At 45.4% G+C, this 22,690-nt stretch overlaps 1 protein-coding gene across 10 annotated transcripts in view; it reads left to right on the top strand.

Moving 5' to 3' along the window:
* Positions 1-10,090, top strand: part of scn8aa (sodium channel, voltage gated, type VIII, alpha subunit a) — a 98,464-nt gene extending 88,374 nt beyond the window's left edge. For all 10 annotated transcript variants that reach the window (XM_046366174.1, XM_046366172.1, XM_046366168.1 and 7 more), the window contains 5 exons: positions 919-1,203; positions 1,667-1,858; positions 2,180-2,284; positions 2,964-3,234; positions 3,608-10,090. In XM_046366174.1, coding sequence (XP_046222130.1) covers positions 919-1,203; positions 1,667-1,858; positions 2,180-2,284; positions 2,964-3,234; positions 3,608-4,758 — 2,004 coding nt within the window. In that variant the 3' untranslated portion in view covers positions 4,759-10,090. The remainder of the gene's footprint in view (positions 1-918; positions 1,204-1,666; positions 1,859-2,179; positions 2,285-2,963; positions 3,235-3,607) is intronic.
* Positions 10,091-22,690: the final 12,600 nt, after the last annotated feature.

The raw sequence follows: 22,690 nt of genomic DNA, 5'->3' as shown, positions 1-22,690 counted from the left end.
TTTAGGTTCGAGAGAGTGTAGAATGCTGAGCTTAGTGCACATCAGTGTATGGAAGGCCGGTCTGCGGGGTGTTGTGGAAGTGGGACGTAGTCTATGTGTTGTGCCTCAAATTGCACCCTATTCCCTATATAGTGAACTACTTTTAACCAGAAAGTGCACTACTTTTGTAATATAGTAATGCGCTATACAGTATAGGGAATATGGTGCTATTTAGGATGCACCCTATGGATCAGAATGCTTTCCATTGCATTGAAATGATAATGTTAGTCTGGGTGGAGGGTGTGTAGAGTCTGTTTTATGAAAAGGGACAGAGGGAGGGTGGTGAATGTTTGGGAAGAGATGAGGCCGCATACTGGTGTGGCAAAACACTTGTAGTTCAATTTGTTTGACAGTTATATGCTCACTCTAAAGGAAGGTGTGGCATTTGTGCGCAGACTCCTTAGGCAACCCTAGCGGTGTGCTCGAACAGATCCTAGACTATTCGTTCTAATTAGAACAGAGCTGATACTGCTCTTTTGCTGTTATACTATATTATATATGATTTTACTAAACTATACTATATTATACTGTAATATACTATATGATACTGTACTACACTATACTATACTGCTGTATTATATTATACGATACTCTACTATACTACAATATACACAAACATACTCGAAATTGTACTCTAACTATATTCTTAACCGTAGTGTAAACTATACTATACTTGATAGTATTATAATAATGTTGAAACACAATTTGTTATGTGACTCCAATAATAAAACATGTCAAATTCAATTCCGCTACCACTTTCTGCTATAAGATGCCATGACAGTATGCTGCTGCTCTGATGGGGGTTGATAGGTATCATGGAGTATGTTTTGTCTCTCACACTGTTCTATCCTCCTGTCTCCTCCGTCGGGTCGGGTCTAGGTGGTAGTCAACGCCCTGGTGGGAGCCATCCCCTCCATTATGAATGTGTTGCTGGTTTGCCTCATCTTTTGGCTGATTTTCAGCATCATGGGAGTCAACTTGTTTGCGGGCAAGTACTACTACTGTTTCAACCAGACCTCAGAGGATAACTTTCTTGCCACCGAGGTCAACAACAAGACACAGTGCCTGGCTCTTATTAATCAGAACTTCACTGAGGTCAGGTGGAAGAATGTCAAGATCAACTTTGACAATGTTGGTGCTGGATACCTGGCTCTGCTTCAAGTGGTGAGATTGTCACTTCATCCCCTCTCTCTCTCTTACACCCCCCCCCCCCACACACACACACACGTCTATTCACTGTTTTTAACCTATTTTGTCATGTTGTGTCTACTCTTCTCTCTTCCCTCCATCCTCTTTCACAGCGCTCTGAGGCTCTTCTCTCTCCCTCTATTCCTCTTTCACAGCGCTCTGAGGCTCTTCTCTCTCCCCTCTCCCTCTATTCCTCTTTCACAGCGCTCTGAGGCTCTTCTCTCTCCCTCTATTCCTCTCCTTTATGCATTTGTCCATGTATTGGTTCTTTATACTGTTTTGCACCTGCCCTCATTTCTTACCATGTACAAGCTCTTCTCCAGGACACACGTCAAATTTTGGTTTGACATTTTTTATTTTCCTTCATATGAAAACGAGACTTAACTTTTTTTTCGTGTTTTGAATATTCTAAGTTAATCGGATCTCTTTGCCTCCAAAGGCAACATTCAAAGGCTGGATGGATATCATGTACGCAGCCATAGACTCCAGAAGAGTGGAGGACCAGCCCATCTATGAAGACAACCTCTACATGTACATCTACTTCGTCATCTTCATCATCTTCGGATCCTTCTTCACCCTCAACCTCTTCATTGGTGTCATCATTGACAACTTCAACCAACAGAAAAAAAAGATAAGACCTATTTTCTCTCTTCCTCTTCCTCCTCCTTGTCCTCCTCTTTTTGCTAAAACCCTATAGCATATTATATACTGCTTTGTTGTAAAAAAAAAAATGTATAATGGCTCAAACATGCTTATAACATGTTATAAAGCATTATACCTGGTCATATGAAAGTATCACAGTTTCATGTAGTTATTTACACTGTTTGCATACGGCTCTGAATGTGTAATGCGGCTAATGGTATGGTTATCAACGTTTGGCTAATGGCTCAGTGCTGTATTATTGGTTAGGGTTAGGTTTGGGTTGTAACCAAATGTTTGTGTGCCCCTATACTTTGGAGGTCAGGACATCTTCATGACAGAGGAACAGAAGAAGTACTACAATGCCATGAAGAAACTGGGTTCAAAGAAGCCCCAGAAACCCATTCCCAGACCACAGGTTGGCTGTTGCTCTCTGCCTTTATTAGCCGGGCTTTATGGAGTGACATTAGTACCAACGGTTTGTTGGCAGTAATATCACTCCATATTTGTTTAGCCAACACACATTATGGGACAAGGCTAGGCCTTTGTGGTGTACAACACTGCCACAAAATAATGAAATCAGTATTGTCAGTATTTCATTGTTGACGGAACCCTGAATAGTGATATGGAAAGATGACAGAGACTATCGCCTTGTTGCTAGCGCCTACTCAACTTTGCAGTTTTTGGCTGTTTTTAATGGGGGTTTCTTTTTGTTGCATTATTTGAACTATTCTCATGTGTCCTTTTTTATTCTTGTATGTATTATATAGTATGCATAACTGCATTGTTGAGGAAGAGCTTGCAAGGAAGCATTTCACTGTACTTTTTACACCTGCTGTATCCTGTGCATGTGACAAATAAACTCTGATTTGATGCTAACACTGAAATATTGATTTCAATCGATTGTGACAAGTGTTTCCCTGTGATTAACAAAATGTGTGTGTGTGTGTCGTCGTTGTTGTTGTTGTTGTTGTTGTTGTTGTCTGTGTGTGTGTTTTCTCTGCATGCGTACGTTTCTGTCTGTGTGTGTGTGTGTGTGTGTGTGTGTGTGTGTGTGTGTGTGTGTGTGTCTTGCTGTTGTCTCCTTGTCTCTACAGAACTATATCCAAGGGTTGGTGTTTGACTTTGTGACCCAGCAAGTCTTCGACATCTCCATTATGATGTTGATCTGCCTCAACATGGTCACCATGATGGTGGAGACAGACGACCAATCGGACGAGACGGAGAACATCCTCTATTGGGTCAACTTCATTTTCATCGTGGCGTTCACCATCGAGTTTGTCCTGAAACTCTTCGCCCTGCGCCACTACTACTTCACCAATGGCTGGAATGTGTTCGACACGGTCGTGGTCATCCTGTCCATCGCGGGTAAGTAGAGTGAGGCTGTGTAAGAAGTGTGAGGCTCTGTCTAGAATGGCACTCACTTCCTTATGTAGTGCACTACTTACTGGCCAGGACGCAGCGAAAAAGTACATTCTGTTAGCACTACATCAAAACGCACTGATTTTTCTCCGCAACAAGTCCTTTTTGTGGAAACAATCCACTGGTGGGGAAATGGCATATTTTCTTTATGCGGATTGCAGAATATAATCGCATGAAATTCTGGAGCCAATTGGATGGAAACGTAACTATAATTCCAAAAATCGTAGCTGGGAAGAGACATTTTGAAGGTAGACACTGGGTTGAGTCATTTCTGCTGACTGTGTGCTCTCTGTCTTGTCTCTACCTTCTCCCTCCACAGGCATGTTCCTGGCTGACATCATTGAGAAGTACTTCGTTTCACCAACCCTTTTCAGGGTTATCCGATTGGCTCGAATCGGCCGCATCCTGCGTCTGATCAAAGGAGCCAAGGGCATACGGACTTTACTCTTCGCCTTGATGATGTCACTTCCAGCCCTGTTCAACATTGGCCTCCTGCTCTTCCTGGTCATGTTCATCTTCAGCATCTTCGGAATGTCCAACTTTGGCTACGTCAAACACGGGGCCGGGATAGACGACATGTATAACTTTGAGACCTTCGGGAACAGCATGATCTGCTTATTCATGATCACTACTTCTGCAGGCTGGGATGGTCTCTTGCTCCCAATCCTCAACTACCCTCCTGACTGTGACCCAACCATGGAGAACCCAGGTGCACCGTCTACAGGCAACTGCGGCAACCCCTCAGTCGGCATATTTTTCTTTGTCATGTATATCATTATTTCCTTCCTTGTCGTAGTCAATATGTACATCGCCATCATCTTAGAGAATTTCAGTGTAGCGACAGAAGAGAGCGCCGACCCGCTCAGTGAAGACGACTTCGAGACCTTCTATGAAATCTGGGAGAAATTCGACCCCTCCGCTTCCCAGTTCATCACCTTCCAAAAACTGGGTGACTTTGCCGACACCCTGGAGCACCCTTTCCGCGTTCCCAAACCCAACACCATCGAGCTGATCGCCATGGACATGCCCATGGTCAGCGGCGACCGCATCCACTGCCTGGACATCCTGTTTGCCTTCACCAAGCGTGTGCTGGGCGACAGCGGGGAGCTGGACATGCTACGCACGCAGATGGAGGAGCGCTTCGTGGCGGCTAACCCCTCCAAGGTCTCATACGAGCCCATCACTTCTACACTGCGCCGGCGCCAGGAGGACGTATCCGCACGGTGCATCCAGAAAGCCTACCGTGCTCACCTGCTTAAACGGGGCTTCATCTGCAAGCGCAGGCCCAAGACCAAGCTGGAGAATGGTGGGACCAACAACGAGGAGAAGAAAGAGAGCACACCCTCCACCGCCTCTCTTCCCTCGTACGACAGCGTGACCAAACCTGATAAGGAGAAACAGGAGGAGAACGAGGGAGAGAGGAAAGAGAAGGACAGAAACCAAAAAGATGAGCGGGAATCGAAGTGTTAGTTAGGGTTCAGTGACTGTCATTAGCAAATTAAGACACACAATGAGAACAGACTCTGAGCCCAACAAACAGACAACTGTATAAAAAGATCATTTGCAAGTTTAAAAAAAAATGTGCGAAAACTATATATAAAAAAAAATGTTTACGGACTTAAATACAATACAAAATGAAGGATCGAGATTCGTCGTTGGATACTTAGGGTCGGCTGAAGAAAACCACCGATGGCGATGTACATGTTGCCCACGATAAGGATTTAGTTAGGACACCATCATTATCACAAAAGGATTTTACTGCCTAATGATGAATTTCTTCTTTATATCTTGGAAATAATGTGAGGAAGAACCATGATAATATAAATCATTATCAACAATAACTCAATAATAATAAAAGTGTGCCCGCTATTGACATATTACATATATGTTGGGTATTGTCGGGGAAAAAAGGGACAGAAACCCTTGCAAACAAAATGGAGGGAGATTTATTGGAGCAAATAGTCTCTGACTGCCACCACCCTGTGTGGACGAGCCCCTGCAGCGAAAGGTCCACCACTATGGGAGCACCCCAGGAGTGGAACGGAACGGAACACTACAGAACCCTCTAGAACTGTTCTACTACGCAGTCTGACTGGGCCTCTGGAACATCCAGTTCCTGTACCATCCTTCTTATCAAGGAAACACATACAATAATCAACATCTAAGCAAGTTTTAAATACAAAAGAATGAGAGATTAGAGAAAGAAGGGAAAACCCCCCAGAACAGTAGACAAAGGGTTTTTACTTTTCGTTTGTTTGTGCTGAATATACTTGCGTCTTTACATTATTTGAGCAGCAAAAAAAAAAAGACAGAACAAATAACGTTTAGCCCCATGTCACACTTGCCTCTTCTCATCTTCTCTCTCTTTGTTATACCGACATAATGGAAAAGACATTTTCTACATGGGCTTTCACACTGTCACACTGGGTCGGGGGCATTAGTCAGTGTTTTGACTTGGGCTGAAGAAGGGCGGGGACTCGCTCTGACCGACCGAGTCTCAGATAACTAATAATTATTGTGCTCGATCAATGCATAGAAATGACTTGCATGAAGGCATGTTTTGATCAGGAATCATGCATGACGTAATCATAGTCCACAAGACACGAATTCTCTGACCACTACAATGGCTTGACCATACGTTTGGGGCCGTCCACTGGAAAAATGTATATGACAAATATAACTGGAAAATGATTTATATATATATATATATATATATACATCCATATATACAATATTGAAGGAATAAAGTGGTATGACCTACCCTTTACTATAATGTTGCTTTTCAACTGCCAGACCAATCTTTTTATGAAGCCCGTTGGGATTTTAACAGGGGATGTAGTGAGGCACTCAGAGGCAAAGCTTTATTCAGGCACATTTATGAAAAATAGAAACTCGAAGGGTTTTCTGCTGCTCTGTTTGTGCTGAGAAGGAAAGTTGCTGCTGAGTTGTACCAAGAGTATATCTTCAGGATGAGGATGCACAGATTTAGAAACAAAAAACTTTTCAGACCAAATCTGGGGCTTAGCAACATACCTTGATTTACCTTTTGACATCCAACGGTTACCACCCTTGCCGGTGTTACTATGGTTACCAGTCTTAGCTGTGTTTACTACGGCTACTCCCCTTACCTGTGGTCTCCAACCAACTTCGTCTTGTTGTTTTTGCTGTGGCAGTACGAACAGGCAATGTTTGATGCCATATCCTGTATAGCCATATCCTTTACAGATTTGTGTGTAGCGAGCTCAAGTGTCCGTTGACATGTTTAACTCCTCCAATGCTTTGTCTATCTGTGGACAGAGATGAGAGAGTGTCATCTGTAGGGGGAGATGTAACCGATTTTGAAACAGCTGTTTGAAATGTACTAAAGATATAGCGATGCTTCCATAGATTCGTTCTTCTTTCCCTATCTGTTTCGTCCACTTCTGTCCTCTGTCACTCAGTTTAGTTCCCTATAAGAATATTGTTCACTGTGACCCAGTGGTACATCGAAGGCCTTTTCCAGACACTTTGAGTTGCCAGCTCTGAAGTAAATAGATGTACCTTCTCTGAATCCGATGTCCTTCTTGCAGTGCAATCATTCTCAGAAGAAAGCTCAAATTTTCGAGCAGTGAGAATGTATGTGGCATAGCCTTCTATAAAGCAGCACAGATGCATACTATAGAAGTAACATAGAGGACAGATAGAGGATACATAGAGCAAGACATGCTCAGTCACTCCTGGCATGATGTGCTGTAGGACTAAAAGACGGTCGGCCATGGAAGGTTTGTAAGAGAATAAAAACGGCTCTGATTTGATAGGCTTAATTAGGGAGGTGGAGGATGGTATAACAATGGACCAATGGAGAGACTCGACAGATCCTCTCCCGGACCCTCCGCAGTTTCTAGACTGACTGCCATGAATGAAAATGATCAGAGAAAGTCAAGACGGCGAGCCAGAGCAGCAGGGAGAATAGTGATTTTTGTCTTCTTAGGAGTGAGTGCTGAAAGTCCCATGTTTGTCAGTGTATCATTGCGCTTTGTGGGACCGCTTCAACACTGTTTGTAGTGTATGGATGTTGGACCCAGGCTTGCATCACCATGTCATATGCTAGCAGGCTGTTATTTTATTGGTCACCTGCTGTATGTTTGATAAATGAAAAATCTGCCTGGGGGTAAGCTCAAAGTGGCGTGAACCGTCCAACCGTAGTTTCTCACAGATAGTCTGTGAGACTTCTATCAGATAGGCCTTGTATGATCAACTCGTATCAACTCATGGTAAGTTGATTCATGGTTCACAGTAGAATCGTGCCTTTAAGAACACGTGAGGCGTTTTCAAAGGCAGTTTGAAGCTACTACGACTCAGATGAAACAAGATGAGAGCGCGAGCGCTAGGCCAGGCCAGGCCAGCGTAGGCCCGGACCAACGATACGAGTCAGATCTCTGTGAGCGACAGGCAGGTTAGACAAGATGAGACATAATATTAACACTTCCTCTTTAAGGTGTCTGCTGTTTTTGTTACACAGGCGTGATGGTCGGTCCTCTATACAAACCAACAAACAAACGGATGCCTGGTCGAACAACGACCTGGTATCTACAGACACACCACTAAAGCCATTGTGGTGTGTTGATTGAACACTGCCTGTACCCCGTACCTGATATCCCCATGTCCTGTCTATTATAATACTATCTAGAGGACTGTTTACAATATGAAGACATGTCTCCAGATAACGTCCGTCTGTTTGGCTGCTGCACACTTAAAACCAAATACATTCCCGATTGATCGTTCACCGACGATACAACCATATGGAGCAAACAATGCCATCCAATTCTAACCCGTGTTCATTTTGGATGTGATGTTTTAGATGAGTGATGCATTGATCATTGAACTTACTTGGAGAGAAAAGAAAAAAATGAACAAAAACAAGAGATATATGTACAGTGCAGGCTATGGTGGCACAATCACTGAAAAGGAAGGAACTTTTTGAGAGAAACTATAAATAATGTACTATATTCTTTTATTTTATCGGCATGCTTTGTTGTGTTTTTTTTTTGTAAATACGGAGTTTTAAAAAGTTACCACTAATAATGTCAAATGAAACAATAACAGTATAGAACGGCTTCCAGCTACGCCCTTTGTCACATTTGTTACTTTTTGGATTTTTTGAGACACTTTTCACTTTGTTGACGGAAATTGAATGAAATATAGATATTATATAATACAAAAATATATATACATGTATACATATATATGTCTATATGTATATACATATTACAAAAGAACACTGTTTGTTTGTCACATTTGATTTATGTGCAACATGTTCAGTGGCTGTCTAAAACTGGTTGGTTTCCAGCACCCTACTGTATGTGTTGGGGAATAGCTCATACAATGTCACTGGAGCTGCTGCCATGGATTGTAGCCTGATATGATTAGAGGTTTATGCTACCAGCACATTTCTCCTGCAAACGTTTCATACTTTTTCACCTCCACTTAACAAACACAAACTCAGAATACACACACACACACACACGCACACGCACACGCACACGCACACATCCAAATAGACACACAACTATTCACTCACCAACCTAACTAATCAGTCATTTGTCCCAACAAGATGAAGTAGGTTGGATGTGACTGCCTCTTCCAGTGAAGATGTAGTATGTCTATCCCAACCGAGGTGTAGTAGATCTATCTATAATATAATAAATAATAATATATGCTATTTAGCAGACGCTTTTATCCAAAGCGACTTACAGTCATGTGTGCATACATTCTACGTATGGGTGGTCCCGGGGATCGAACCCACTACCCTGGCGTTACAAGCGCCATGCTCTACCAACTGAGCTACAGATACGTCCAACGCTTTAGTATCTATCTATCTACACATAAGGTCTAGCAGGCCAATCTATCGTTACATGTCAATGTAAATGTATCTATCCACACCTACAGCCACAAAGCCTAATAGGAGTAACTACCCACACATAAATACAGCCACACAACATCAGTACTGTTACAGTTCAACACTTCAATGTCTGATCATTTGTGCTTCAATCGTCTCCCGCTTTTACTTTTGATGGTTTGTTTGTAATCTAGTGTTTAACTCCACTCATTGGCATGTGCCTTTTTCTGCTTTTTTCTGTGATTTTTGGGAAGATGATAATACCACACTTAAATGTTCAAAACTGTGTAAAGAGGGAACAGGTGAGGGTGGGGTGGTCGTTGAGTTGAAACGTATGGAGCACAACATATATCGGGGACTCGAGGCTACAGCACGACACCGTCTGTCCGTACCATACGGCGCAAGGAGTCAGAAATTATACTGCCGAGGATCAGATCATCCTAACAACTATTACAGGCGAGAAAACAAACTAACACTTCTTCTCTTCTAGATAGGCTTCAACAATGTGATGTTACCTAACAAAACAGCTCAAACTCAAAATGTTATGTTTCTTGTGCTTATGTGTGTCACCCACTTCTATCGCTTGTGAAAAAGCAGCTTGCCTTCTATATTTCTGTTCTTTCCATCTGAAATTTATTTTTGTATCAATATTGAATTAATTAAATTACGGGACTCTTTTTTCTTTTTTTTCTTTCTTTTTTTTGGCATGGATTTATTACAGGCTTTTTTCTTTTTTTTGCTGAAAAATAATTAAAAAGTGCTTTTCAAACTGTTGTTTATCATTTGAACACCGTGATATAAAACAGGATATATACAGTATGATGGTAGTGATGCACAACCACTTGGACTCTTAGTAAGAACTTATGAAAGATTGTCTTCATTTGAGCACGAACCTTTTTATTACCAATAAAGCAGCCTTCCAGTTACAAACTGTATTGTCCGTGGGTTATTTTTAACTATAGATCAAGATTCAGAATATCAGTATTCTACAGTACAGAAGACTTCTACAATATTGTGATTTATTAAAGCAATAGGTTGAGATTTCAAAATATTTCCACATGCAGTGCCTTCGGAAAGTATTCAGACCCCTTGACTTTTTCCACATTTTGTTACGTTACAGCCTTATACCAAAATTGATTACATTGTTTTTTGCCTCATCAATATACACACAATACCCCATAATGAGACAGCAAAAACAGGGTTTTAGATTTTTTTTTGCTAATTTATATATAAAATTTAAAAAACTGAAATATAACATTTACATAAGTATTCAGACCCTTTACTCAGTACTTTGTTGAAGCATCTATGGCAGTGACTACAGCTTCAAGTCTTCTTGGGTATGACGCTACACACTTGGCACAGCTGTATTTGGGGAGTTTCTCCCATTCTTCTCTGCAGATCCTCTCAAACTCTGTCAGGTTGGATGGGGAGCATTGCTGCACAGCTATTTTCCGGTCTCTCCAGAGATGTTTGATTGGGTTCAAGTCTGGGCTCTGGCTGGGCCACTCCAGGACATTCAGAGACTTGTCCCGAAGCCTCTCCTACGTTGTCTTGGCTGTGTGCTTAGGGTCGTCCTGTTGGAAGGTGAACCTTTTACCCAGTCTGAGGTGCTGAGCACTCTGGAGCAGGTTTTCATCAAGGATCTCTCTGTAGTTTGCTCCATTCATCTTTGCCTCGATCCTGACTAGTCTCCCTGCCTCTGAAAAACATCCCCACAGCATGATGCTGACACCACCATGCTTCACCGCAGGGATGGTGCCAGGATTCCTCCAGATGTGACGTTTGGTATTCAGGCAAAATAGTTCAATTTTGGTTTCATCAGACCAGAGAATCTTGTTTTTCATGGTCTGAGAGTCTTTAGGTGCCTTTTGGCAAACTCCAAGTGGGCTGTCATGTGCCTTTTACTGAGGAGTTGCTTCCGTCTGGCCACTCTACCATAAAGGCATGATTGGTAGAGTGCTGTAGAGATGGTTGTCCTACTGCAAGGTTATCCCATCTCCACAGAGGAATTTGAGAGCTCTGTCAGAGTGACCATTGGGTTCTTTGTCACCTGCCTGACCAAGGCCCTTCTCCCCCAATTGCTCAGTTTGGCCAGGCTGCCAGCTCTAGGAAGAATCATGGTGGTTCCAAAGTTCTTCCATTTAAGAATGATGGAGGGCACTGTGTTTTTGGGGACCCTCAATGCTGCAGAAATTTGTTGGTACCCTTCTCCAGATCTGTGCCTCGACACAGTCCTGTCTCTGAGCTCTATGGACAATTCCTTTGACCTCATGGCTTTTCTTTTTTTCTGACAGGATGATCAATGGAAACAGGAAGTACCTGATCTCAATTTCGAGTCTCATAGCAAAGTGTATGAATACTTCTGTACATCTAAAAAAATAATATTTCATCCATTTTAGAATAACATTTGGAAAAAGTCAAGGGGTCTGAATACTTTCCAAAGGCACTGTAACTACAGTATAGACTTATACAATATTGTGATTCTTCACTCATTTTAGTGACAGTAGACAACACTTTTGATGCAAATTCGAATATGGAAGTCTTTTATAGTTCTTTTTTTACTGACTCTTAGTCATCATTTAGCATGTGTTGTTACTAGCCTAGCACTTAGAATCCCTTGCCCTGCACTCTTTCACCATTCTGTGTGTATTAGCTCGTTTTGTTTGGTTCCTACAGTACTGTGGATGTCATTAGTGCATCACAACACACTCCAGGAAATAGAGTCAAGTGTGGTATGGCATAGCAGCTAACAGTCCTTCCTGGCCATTGAAAGCCATCCTTTGAAATGTAAGGGCTGTATTGAATTTGTTTAAAGCCCCATGTTAACGACATCCACCCCACAGCCATAAGACAGACCAAAGACCATTATGTTGGTGAGTCCATCTGTATAGCAACACGGCTGCTCCTCTTTGTGGTTCATTGTAAAGAACCAGAGAGTAGATAGCCCAATGGTCCAGTATCACTATCACCCCCCCCCCCTAACCTTAAGACCCTGCTTGCATCCCAAATGGCACCCTATTCCCTTTATAGTGCACTACTTTTGATCAGGCGTCCCAAATGACACCCTATTCCCTTTATAGTGCAGCAATATTGACCAAATGGCTCCCATTTGGGATGCAGCATATGTGTGAATTTCTGTCATCGCCTGTAATAAGAGCAGGAAGAGGGGAAATACATTTAGGAGGAGATGGAGTTGTATGTATCTGATGTGGTAGAGTTGTATTGCTGACATCCACACAGACAGTGTATGGTACTGACTCTCTTTTATGTGTATATTGCACTGTACATGTTCACATTTCCTTCCTCTCCTTTCTCTCTCCTTCTCCCTGTCCCATCCCTCCCTCTTTCTCTCCTTCTCATCGCTCTGTCTTCTTGTCCCCTCCCTCCCTCTCCCTTTTTTTCACTGTCACAAAATGTTCAACCCTGCCTGGTTCTCTCTTCTAGTCACATGGTCTCCCCTGCTCTGCTCAGCTCTCTCCCAGCGTTTCTCTCTCTTCTTCTTCCCCCGCTCCTCCTCCTCCTCTCTCTCGTTTGGTCTCACAGTTTTTTTCTACATTAAATGTTTTTCTCTATCTTATCCATTCATCTAGACAATTATGCGCGTCGGACCCAGTCCTTTTTTCTATTGACCGTCTCTCTTCCTTTGCCTCTCCCTCGCTCTGCCGGGGATGGCTGTGTGAGTGCAGTGAGGTGGAGAGAGAGAGGGAAGGGGAGGGGGAGGGAGGGAGTGGTGGAGTGGAGCACTGCAGTGCAGATAAATTCATGCAGCAGAGCAGGCTGACTCAGCAGCCCACTCCCAGTATGCCCCCCCCCCCCACACACACATGGCCCAGTCACTGGGAGACAACAACCAGAGCACTGGGACATCACCATGGCACTGGGATATGCTGTGCTAGCTACTAGCCTCCCTGCCTCCACCTTGCTCACGCTACACACGCCAAAAACACATATCACATTCATAGAGCTTAACAACCATTATAACGGCCAGCCCTTTTACCTCTCTTCATCTCAGGACATACATGTACTGAGGATGTAGTCAGGGATGTTATTTAATGTTTTTATTTTGTGGAGGCAGTGTGACGGGATGTGAGCTGGTAGGTAGGTGTTCAGCGAGTGCTCTGCTAGCTAGCTACAGTACAGTTAGCGCTGGTCCAGGGCGTTAGTGCAGCTTGCTAACGCTGAGCCTTCCTGAAGGACCAGAGCTACAGAACAAAGTCCTCTTGTCCCATGTGTTGGTGGGAGGGGAAGTTGGCTTGTAGGCATAGGCTGAGCCCCGGAATGGTCATGTGTTTAGTGTGAGCAGGCAGGCTTACAGTCCGACCTACTTCATAGACAGCCACACCTACCGCTCTCTCTCCTGTCTCTTTCTCTGTTTCTCACTTTCCCACTCACTCTCTCTCTCTCTCCCTCTCACTCTCTCTCCACACCCCTCCCCTCTCACTGGGGTGTATTTGGTCATGTAGCTGCAGTACTTAGCATGTGATTCCTCTCTTTATGACACGAATTGGGGGCCATTATTCTGGTTAACAATTTACGTCTATAATAATCAACCATTATTGTTTATTGGTATAGCTTTGTTATGATCTTTCAATTCCTGTATCACACAGGAATAGCATGTGTATAATATATGACAGGTGTATTGTGCTAGCTATTAACCATTTGAGACGTTTAACACAGAATTTAATCAATATGGAATTAGCCTTTTTCAATACACCCAGGTGGTGAAAGCCAAAATCAGCAGTGAGAACAGCATGTGTGACTTCTCTCAGCATTTTCTAGCAACTCCTGTTCCTCTCTGCCTTCTCATCTACCCTTCTCTCGCTTCTGTCTCTCTCTGCCTTCTCATCTACCCTTCTCTCGCTTCTGTCTCTCTCTGCCTTCTCATCTACCCCTCTCTCTCTTCTGTCTCTCCCTGCCTTCTCATCTACCCCTCTCTCTCTTCTGTCTCTCCCTGCCTTCTCAGCTACCCCTCTCTCCCTGCCTTCTCATCTACCCCTCTATCTCCCTGCCTTCTCATCTACCCGTCTCTCTTTTCTGTCTCTCCCTGCCTTCTCATCTACCCCTCTCCCTGCCTTCTCATCTACCCCTCTCTCTCCCTGCCTTCTCATCTACCCCTCTCTCTTTTCTGTCTCTCCCTGCCTCCGCTATCCTCCCCTAGTCCTACTGCCTCCTCTCTCTCTCCTTCTCTTTCTCTCCCCACCCCCCTCTCTCTCCCCCGGTCCTCCCTGCATCCTCTGTCTCTCTCCAGGGAGCTGTGTAGGGGAACCCGGGTAGAGGAGGGGGGTAGCCGGGAGGGGGCTCTCTCCGTGTCAGTAGGGAGCGGGCTCTCTCCATTTCAGTAGTGGCCAGCAGCCTCTCCCTCCAATGAGAGGCGGACAGACTGCGCTGTACCCCTCCTCCCTTATGCATCTACATCCCCTCCCTCCCACCTGCTCCCTCCTTCCATCTCGCCCTCCTTCCATCAGTGCAATTATATTACCAGTAGTCATTCCTCAAAGATATCTATCACATGATACAGCCAGCACACATGAGTAACATGGATGATAGCCTGCAATAATTACTGTGGTGGGAAGACATTGTTGATGTTTGCAGTGTATTTACTGTGATTGCTAAACATATGCTGTTACTCACTCCCACGCATAGCGTTTCTAGGCTACATTCCCAAGTCAACATACATGTCTGTGGTGGGAAGCTGTGGTTCTGTTGTTGGTGACTGGTGTGTCATCTGAAGAGCAAGGATGCCCACTACTGGTTAGGCAATGTAAGTGTACTGAAACTAGTAGGCTGGCATCATTGGCTAGTCTACCAACAGTCCCTCTCGGTGGGTCTCATTTCAGATGTATTATCTCAATTCTTCTTTCCATGATTCCTTGCGTTCATGATCTCCTTGCCCCTCATCTCCTTCTCAACCGTATTGGAGGAGAAAGTCTAATGTTCCTCCCCTTCTCTCCTCCAACGCAGTTTAATAAAATAAAATAAATTGGGGGCTGTCCAATCTGTAGCACTGAACAGTTGCAGGCGTGTTCCTGTGGTCGCAGAGACTGCATTCACAGTAAATGCTGCATATGCCAGAAATTAACTTGAAATTTTAACACAGGTCTTTGGCGATATGGATTAAGTCTAGCTTGTTTTTACAAGTTAGTATCACAACTTTCCCTGACATTGTTAATGGCGACCCTGGAGCATTTAGGGTTAAATGGCATGCTCAAGGGGACAATGACAGATTTTTCACCATGTCAGTTCAGGGATTTGAACTACTGACCTATCTGTTATTGGCCCAACACTCTATCCACTAGGCTGTCGGCCTCTGAGTAAAAGCCAAAGAGAGACGATAGGAGTAATTGAGGAAAGATGAATTGCGAAATCCCCATCTCTGTCACAGCCCTGTGTCTCAAGCGTGACTATGCACTAACAAGGGCAGCGCGTGGCGCCTTCCCGGTAACCAAATAGTTGCTAGTTCGAATCCCCAAGGTGAAAATCTGTTGATGTGCCCTTGAGCAAGGCACTTAATCCTAATTGTTCCAGGGTCAATGTTGATAATGGCTGGGACAAATATAAGCACCATTAAAATATCAAACATAATGTACAACCTTTTCAGTTCACAATTTCATGCTCAAAATGAAATACTTCACAGTAAAGGTAAATGTCATTATGCAGAACACGTTTTTTGTCATCCCTTATTATCATCCAATAAAAACACTTAAAATAATAATAGTACATGCCATTTATCCAAAGCAACTTACAGTTATGCAATTTATTTTTTACATATGGGTGGCCCCAGCGGGAATCAAACCCACAACCTTTGGCACTGCAAGCGCCATCCTCTACCGACTGACATTGTATAGTGTCTATCTCTGACCGAACTGTCCTTTGATTTTGGTTGATGTGGATTTTTACGGTCCTATTTGAAAACCAAAATGGCCACTTTTACTAAAAATACATTGTAAGCTGTTTTGATCAGAAGGTTGACATTCTGTTGCATACCAAACTGAATTTGTATGTTATCACCTGGACTTTTGTTGTAGAAAATCAAAACAGCCGCTAACCATACATGACATAGTGTAAGGGGTGCGTACTTGCGGCAGAGAAGTCAGACGCAGGAGAGAAAAAACGGTGTTTCCAACGGCGCAGTTTAATAATAAAAACCGGAAAACAGAACAATCAATAAATGGGTCCAAAACCCGACGCACACCAGACATCACGTGCACAAGCACTCACAATAAACAATACCGGACAAGGACATGGGAGGAACAGAGGGTTAAATACGCAACATGTAATTGAAACCAGGTGTGTGGGAAGACAAGTCAAAACAAATGGAAAATGAAAGGTGGATCGGCGATGGCTAGAAGACCGGTGACGTCGACCACCGATCGTCGCCAGAACAAGGAGAGTGACCGACTTCGGAGGAAGTCGTGACAGTACCCCCCCTTGACGCGCGGTCGACACTGGCTTCGGGGACGACCTGGAGGGCGAGGCGCAGGGCGATCCGGCCGAAGACGGTGAAACTCCTGCAGCATTAAAGGGTCCAACACGTCCTCGATTGGAACCCAGCACCTTTCCTCCGGACCATACCCCTCCCACTCCACGAGATACTGAAGGCCCCTCGCCCGACGCCTCAAATCCAGTATGGAGCGAACGGAGTATGCCAGGGCCCCCTCGATGTCCAGAGGGGGCGGAGGAACCTCCCGCACCTCAGACTCCTGGAGCGGACCAGCCTCCACCGGCTTGAGGAGAGACACATGGGGGACGAGGGGTTAATACGGTAATCGCGTGGAAGCTGTAACCTATAACAAACCTCGTTCACTCTCCTCAGGACTTTAAATGGCCCCACAAACCACGGACCCAGCTTCCGGCAGGGCAGGTCACCCGGTGCCTCACTGCGGTGGCGTTCTGCGTTCTCCTTTTGGCGCAGCACGGCCCGCTGAAGGTGAACACGGACAGCTTCCCATGTCTCATCCGTACGCCTGAACCAAGTCGTCCACCACAGGAGCCTCGGTCTGACTCTGATGCCAAGGTGCCAAGGTTAGTGGAGGAGTGACGAAAGCGAGTTCTGTGCCATCTCGGCCCAGGGCACAAACGCTGCCCACTCCCCTGGCCGGTCCTGGCAATAGGACCTCATAAACCTGCCCACATCCTGGTTTACTCTCTAAAACTGCCCATTACTCTCGGGGTGAAACCCTGAAGTAAGGCTGATCGAGACCCCAGACGTTCCATGAACGCCTTCCAGTCCCTAGACGTGAATTGGGGACCTCGATCAGACACTATATCCTCAGGCACCCTGTAGTGCCGGAAGACGTGCGTAAACAAGGCCTCTGCAGTCTGTAGGGCCGTAGGGAGACCGGGCAGGACTGCGAGAACCAATCCACAATGACCAGGACCGCAGTGTTACCCTGTGAGGGGGAGATCAGTTAGAAAATCCACCGACAGGTGCGACTAAGGCCGTTGTGTAACGGGTAAGAGGTGTAGCTTCCCTCTGGGCAAGTGCCTAGGAGCCTTACACTGGGCGCACACCGAGCAGGAGGGAACATAAACCCTCACGTCCTTAGCCAAGGTAGGCCACCAGTACCTCCCGCTCAAACAGCGCACTGTCCGACCGATCCCAGGATGACCAGAGGAGGGTGATGTGTGAGCCCAATAGATCAACTGGTCACGAACAGCAGAAAGGACGTACAGACGCCCAGCAGGACACTGGACGGGAGCGGGCTCTGCACGCAACGCCTGCTCAATGTCCGCTCCACCAGGCAGGAGGCGGGGAGTGGGATCCATGGGCCGCTCCTCTGTGTCATACAGCTGGGACCATGCGTCTGCCTTCACATTCTGGGCCACCTTGCCTGGCGAGGGTTCAATCTCCTCGCTGCCCGGATGTACTCCAGATTGCGGTGGTCAGTCCAGATGAGGAAAGGGTATTTAGCCCCCTCAAGCCAATTTCTCCACGCCTTCAAAGCCTTGATGATAGCCAAAAGCTGCCAGTCGCCCACATCATAGTTTCGCTCCGCCGGGCTGAGCTTCTTCGAGAAGAAGGCACAGGGGCTGAGCTTCAGTGGCGTACCCGAGCGCTGAGAGAGCACAGCTCCTATCCCAGCCTTGGACTCGTCCACCTCCACTATGAACGCCAAAGAGGGATCTGGATGGGCCAGCACGGGATTCGAGGTAAACAGAGCCCTCAGGTGACCAAAAGCCCTGTCCGCCTCAGCCGACCACTGCAAACGTACCGGGCCCCCCGTTCAGCAGTGAGGTAATGGGAGCAGCTACCTGACCAAAACCCCAGATAAACCTCCGGTAGTAGTTGGCAAACCCTAAGGACCGCTGCACCTCCTTTACCGTGGTGGGAGTCGGCCAATTACGCACGGCTGAAACACGGTCACTCTCCATCTTCACCCGAGGTGGAAATACTGTACCCTAGGAAGGAGACTGACGGCTGGAAAACAGGCACTTCTCAGCCTTGACGTACAGGTCATGCTCCAACAGGCGACCAAGCACCCTGTGCACCATGGACACATGCTCGGCGCGTGTAGTGGAGTATATCAGCATGTCATCAATATACACCACTACACCCTGTCCGTGCAGGTCCCTGAAAATATCATCTACAAAGGCCTGGAAGACGGATGCCGCATTCATCAACCCGTACGGAATGACAAGTTACTCATAGTGTCCTGAGGTGGTACTGAAAGCCACCTTTCACTCGTCTCCCTCCCGGATATGCACCAGGTTGTAAGCGCTCCTGAGATCTAGTTTGGTGAAGAAGAGCACCCCTGTGCATTGACTCAATCACTGTGGCTATGATTGGTAGCGGGTAACTATACCTCACGGTGATCTGGTTCAGACCCGAGAGTCAATACACGGGCGCAGACCTCCCTCCTTCTTCTTCACAAAAAAAGAAACTCGAGGAGGCGGGTGAAGTGGATGACCGAATGTACCCCTGACGCAGGGATTTGGAGACATATGATTTCATAGCCTCCATCTCCGCCTGTGAGAGGGCATACACTTGACTCCTGGGATGTGCAGCATCTACCAGGAGATTTATTGCGCAATCGCCCCGTCAATGGGGTGGTAATTGAGTCACCTTCTTTTTGGAGAAGGCGTGAGCCAAATCGGCATATTCAGGGGGAATGCGCACGGTGGAGTAGTAGCACCAACAGAAACCCCTAAACACCTCCCCGAGCACTCTCGCAACCACCCCGTTAGAGACTTCTGTGTCCAAGAAACAGTGGGGTCATGACAAACTAACCAGAGTAGGCCTAGCACCACGGGAAACGCAGGAGAGTTAATAAGGAAGAGACTAATTCTCTCCTTGTGACCCCCATTCCCAGAGGAGCGGTGGCCCCCTTATCAATGGTTGACTAACTAAGGCGTGAACGGGGAAAGGCACAGCCACGGGAACAATGGGGATCCCTAAACTATGGTCGAATGATCTATCTATGAAATTCCCAGCCGCACCTGATTCGAGGAGCGCCTTATGCTGGGAAAACTCAGAAAAAGTGACATACACAAACATATGTGTGACAGAGGGCTCTGGGTGAGAATGGTGCCGGCTCACCTGGGGTGACGCCAGAGCGCCCTGCCTGCTGCCTCGATACCCAGAGGAACCAACCCGGCACCGACCGGCAGTGTGACCTATGCGGCCACAGATGGTGCACGAGCTGGAACCCCCTCCGGTCTCCCTGCGCACCGCCCCTCCCAGCTCTATGGGTATCAGAGAGGGGGTGCGGGGGGATGGAACCAACAGACCCCGATCTGACAGGTCCACCAGCTGGTTGAACGTGAGGGTAGTGTCTCTGCAGGCCATCTCCTCGCGCAGACTGCTGCGATAATGGTCAATCAGGGCCCTGTCGTTCCATCCTGCACTGGTAGCCAGAGTCCGAAACTCCAGGGCGAACTCCTGGGCGCTCCTCGTCCCCTACCTCAGATGGAATAGGCGTTCACCCGTCGCTCTAACCTCGGGCGGGTGCTCGAAAACTGCCCGGAAAGCTGCGGGTGAACTCCTCAAACTGGTCCAACGCCGCATCTCCCTCTCTACACATGGCGTTGGCCCACTGCAGGGCTTTCCCGGTGAGGCACGAGACGAAGGTGGACACCCTCTCACGGCCCGAATGAGCCGGGTGGACAGTTGCCAGGTATAAGTCCAGCTGCAAGAGGAACCCCTGGCAGTTCGCAGCCGTCCAATTGTATTCCTGGGGAAGGGAGAGACAAATCCCACTGGGACCAGGAGAAGGTGGGGCGCGTAGTGGAGACCCCGGCAGTGCTGGTAGAGGCGCTGGGGGAACTCCCTGTCTCTCCCAGTGGTCCATTATCTGGACAACGCGGTCCATGGCGGTGCCAAGATGGTGGAGCATTGATGCGTGCTCCCGGACGCACTCCTCCACCCCTATACCTGGGGTATACCTCCTGCTGACTCCATAAGTTTGGTCCGGTATTCTGTAAGGGGTCTCGCGGCAGAGAAGTCAGACGCAGGAGAGGAAAAACTGTGTTTCCAACGGCGCAGTTTAATAATAAAAACCACCGGAAAACAGAACAATCAATAAATGGGTACACAACCCGACGCACACCAGACATCACGTGCACAAGCACTTACAATACCGGACAAGGACATGGGGGGAACAGAGGGTTAAATACACAACATGGAATTGACACCAGGTGTGTGGGAAGACCAGACAAAACCAATGGAAAATGAAAGGTGGATTGGCGATGGCTAGAAGACCGGTGACGTCGACCAACGAATGTCGCCAGAGTAAGGAGAGTGGACGACTTCAGAGGAAGTCGTGACACATAGCCTGTAATACAGTTGAGAAATAACGTCCAGGTTTCTATGTAATTTACCACAGCATAAACCAATGACAGGACACTGCCTTTTCTTTTTTTGGTGGTAGAGTTTTGTTTTATGTTGCTGTATATGGTAATAAGGAGCTAGGAAATGTCCTTGTGGTACTTCTGGTGATGTCTGGGTCATCTAGGTTAAGGAGGGGAAGGTCCTCACATTTGTTTCAATAACAATGTAATAACCAACAATTCTAACAACAACAAAAAAGTTGATATTTTCTAACAATTTTGACAAACAAGTATTTCAGCATTTGTATTGATGATAAAGCTGTCCCTTAAAGGTTCAATGCAGTCATTTTTATCTCAATATCAAATCATGTCTGGGTAACAATTAAATAACTTACTGTGATTGTTTTCAGTTAAAATGGTCAAAAAGAAACAAAATAGCTTCTTAGCAAAGAGCAATTTCTCAAGCAAGAATTTTGCTAGGACTCTCTTGGCTAGATTTAAACACGACCTGGCCAGCTAAAATGACTGCTAACTCATATTAGCTAGCTAGCTTGTTCAACTCTGATTTGATAGCTAACGTCAGGTGGCTAGCATTTGAGGGCTGACTGTTCTCATAAAAGTTTCTTTGAACTCAAGACTGGCGGGTTTAGAGGTTTTGTGGGTCTCCTCTGAGTTGGGGAAGACTGCATTTAGTTACTTGGCCCCTACAGTAGCTCCTGGAATGACCTCCTGCTCACTTTAAACTTAATTGTCACGTCTCAAAAGCTCAGTTTGAAGAACCTGACTAAATGAGGACTAATATGGAGGACTGATTTTGACTGATATAATTTATATCTATTGCTCCTTTTTGAAGTTAACCGTAATGTATTTTGTAGTATTGTATTGATATGATTAATAGTTGTTCACAGGGCACCATCGGAAATTAGACCCTCCTCTCAATGAGTTTCCCTGATTAAACAAAGGTTAAATAAAACATTTAATACTCACACAAATCAAGAGCTTGAAAGGTTATATCTGCATTTATGTACAAATTGAGTTATTAACATAGTATTGTTCTGTACAATGTTCTCTACCAATAAAAATTTCAGATGTTGTCACTATTGTCTCACAAGGAAGGGATGGGTTTGTTTTGTAAGTTGTTGCTCATATTTGGCAATGTAACTAAACAGACCATATTCATTATTGTAAAGATCTGTTTGATAGCTGTAATTTGAAATGTAACATCTCAGAATCATATTTTTGCATAGAGATCCTTGTAATTCTAAGGTCACAAATGTTCATATATTTGGTAACAAAATTCATTTTAACCCTGGAATGAACATTGTTCTGTTCACACGGGCATTTTCAAATCGGAGCAAGACTTTTATTCTAATTTAAAGCAGGGTAAAAATATGAAAACTTTGGTGTTGACCATGACACTGTTTAATATGATTCAATTACTTTGGTACCTCCTCTCCTGTGTTGGGAAAACTCAGGTTGTTCAAGTTGAATCTGTCGCCTCTGTACACCGGTAGATACCGATACAACACACATTTAACAGCTTTTCTATGGCTGTAGAAGCCTCACCTTTCTCTTACCCTTCCTGGTGACACTTCATTTTAAAGGGTCATTATTACAGTGTAATTACATGTGTAATTACACTAACAAGTATAATAGTTCATTGTAGTTCCATAATTTCATAGTTTCACTGTAATAACAACATGTGCCTGGTGGTAATTGCAGTCTGTAATTCCAGAGGTGTAACAACAAATTCTTGTT

This window comes from Oncorhynchus gorbuscha, linkage group LG10 (genome assembly GCF_021184085.1).
Source record: "Oncorhynchus gorbuscha isolate QuinsamMale2020 ecotype Even-year linkage group LG10, OgorEven_v1.0, whole genome shotgun sequence".
NCBI classification, from domain to species: domain Eukaryota; kingdom Metazoa; phylum Chordata; class Actinopteri; order Salmoniformes; family Salmonidae; genus Oncorhynchus; species Oncorhynchus gorbuscha.
Note: the sequence above shows the minus strand (reverse complement) of the source record. Positions and strands in the feature narration are given on the sequence as shown.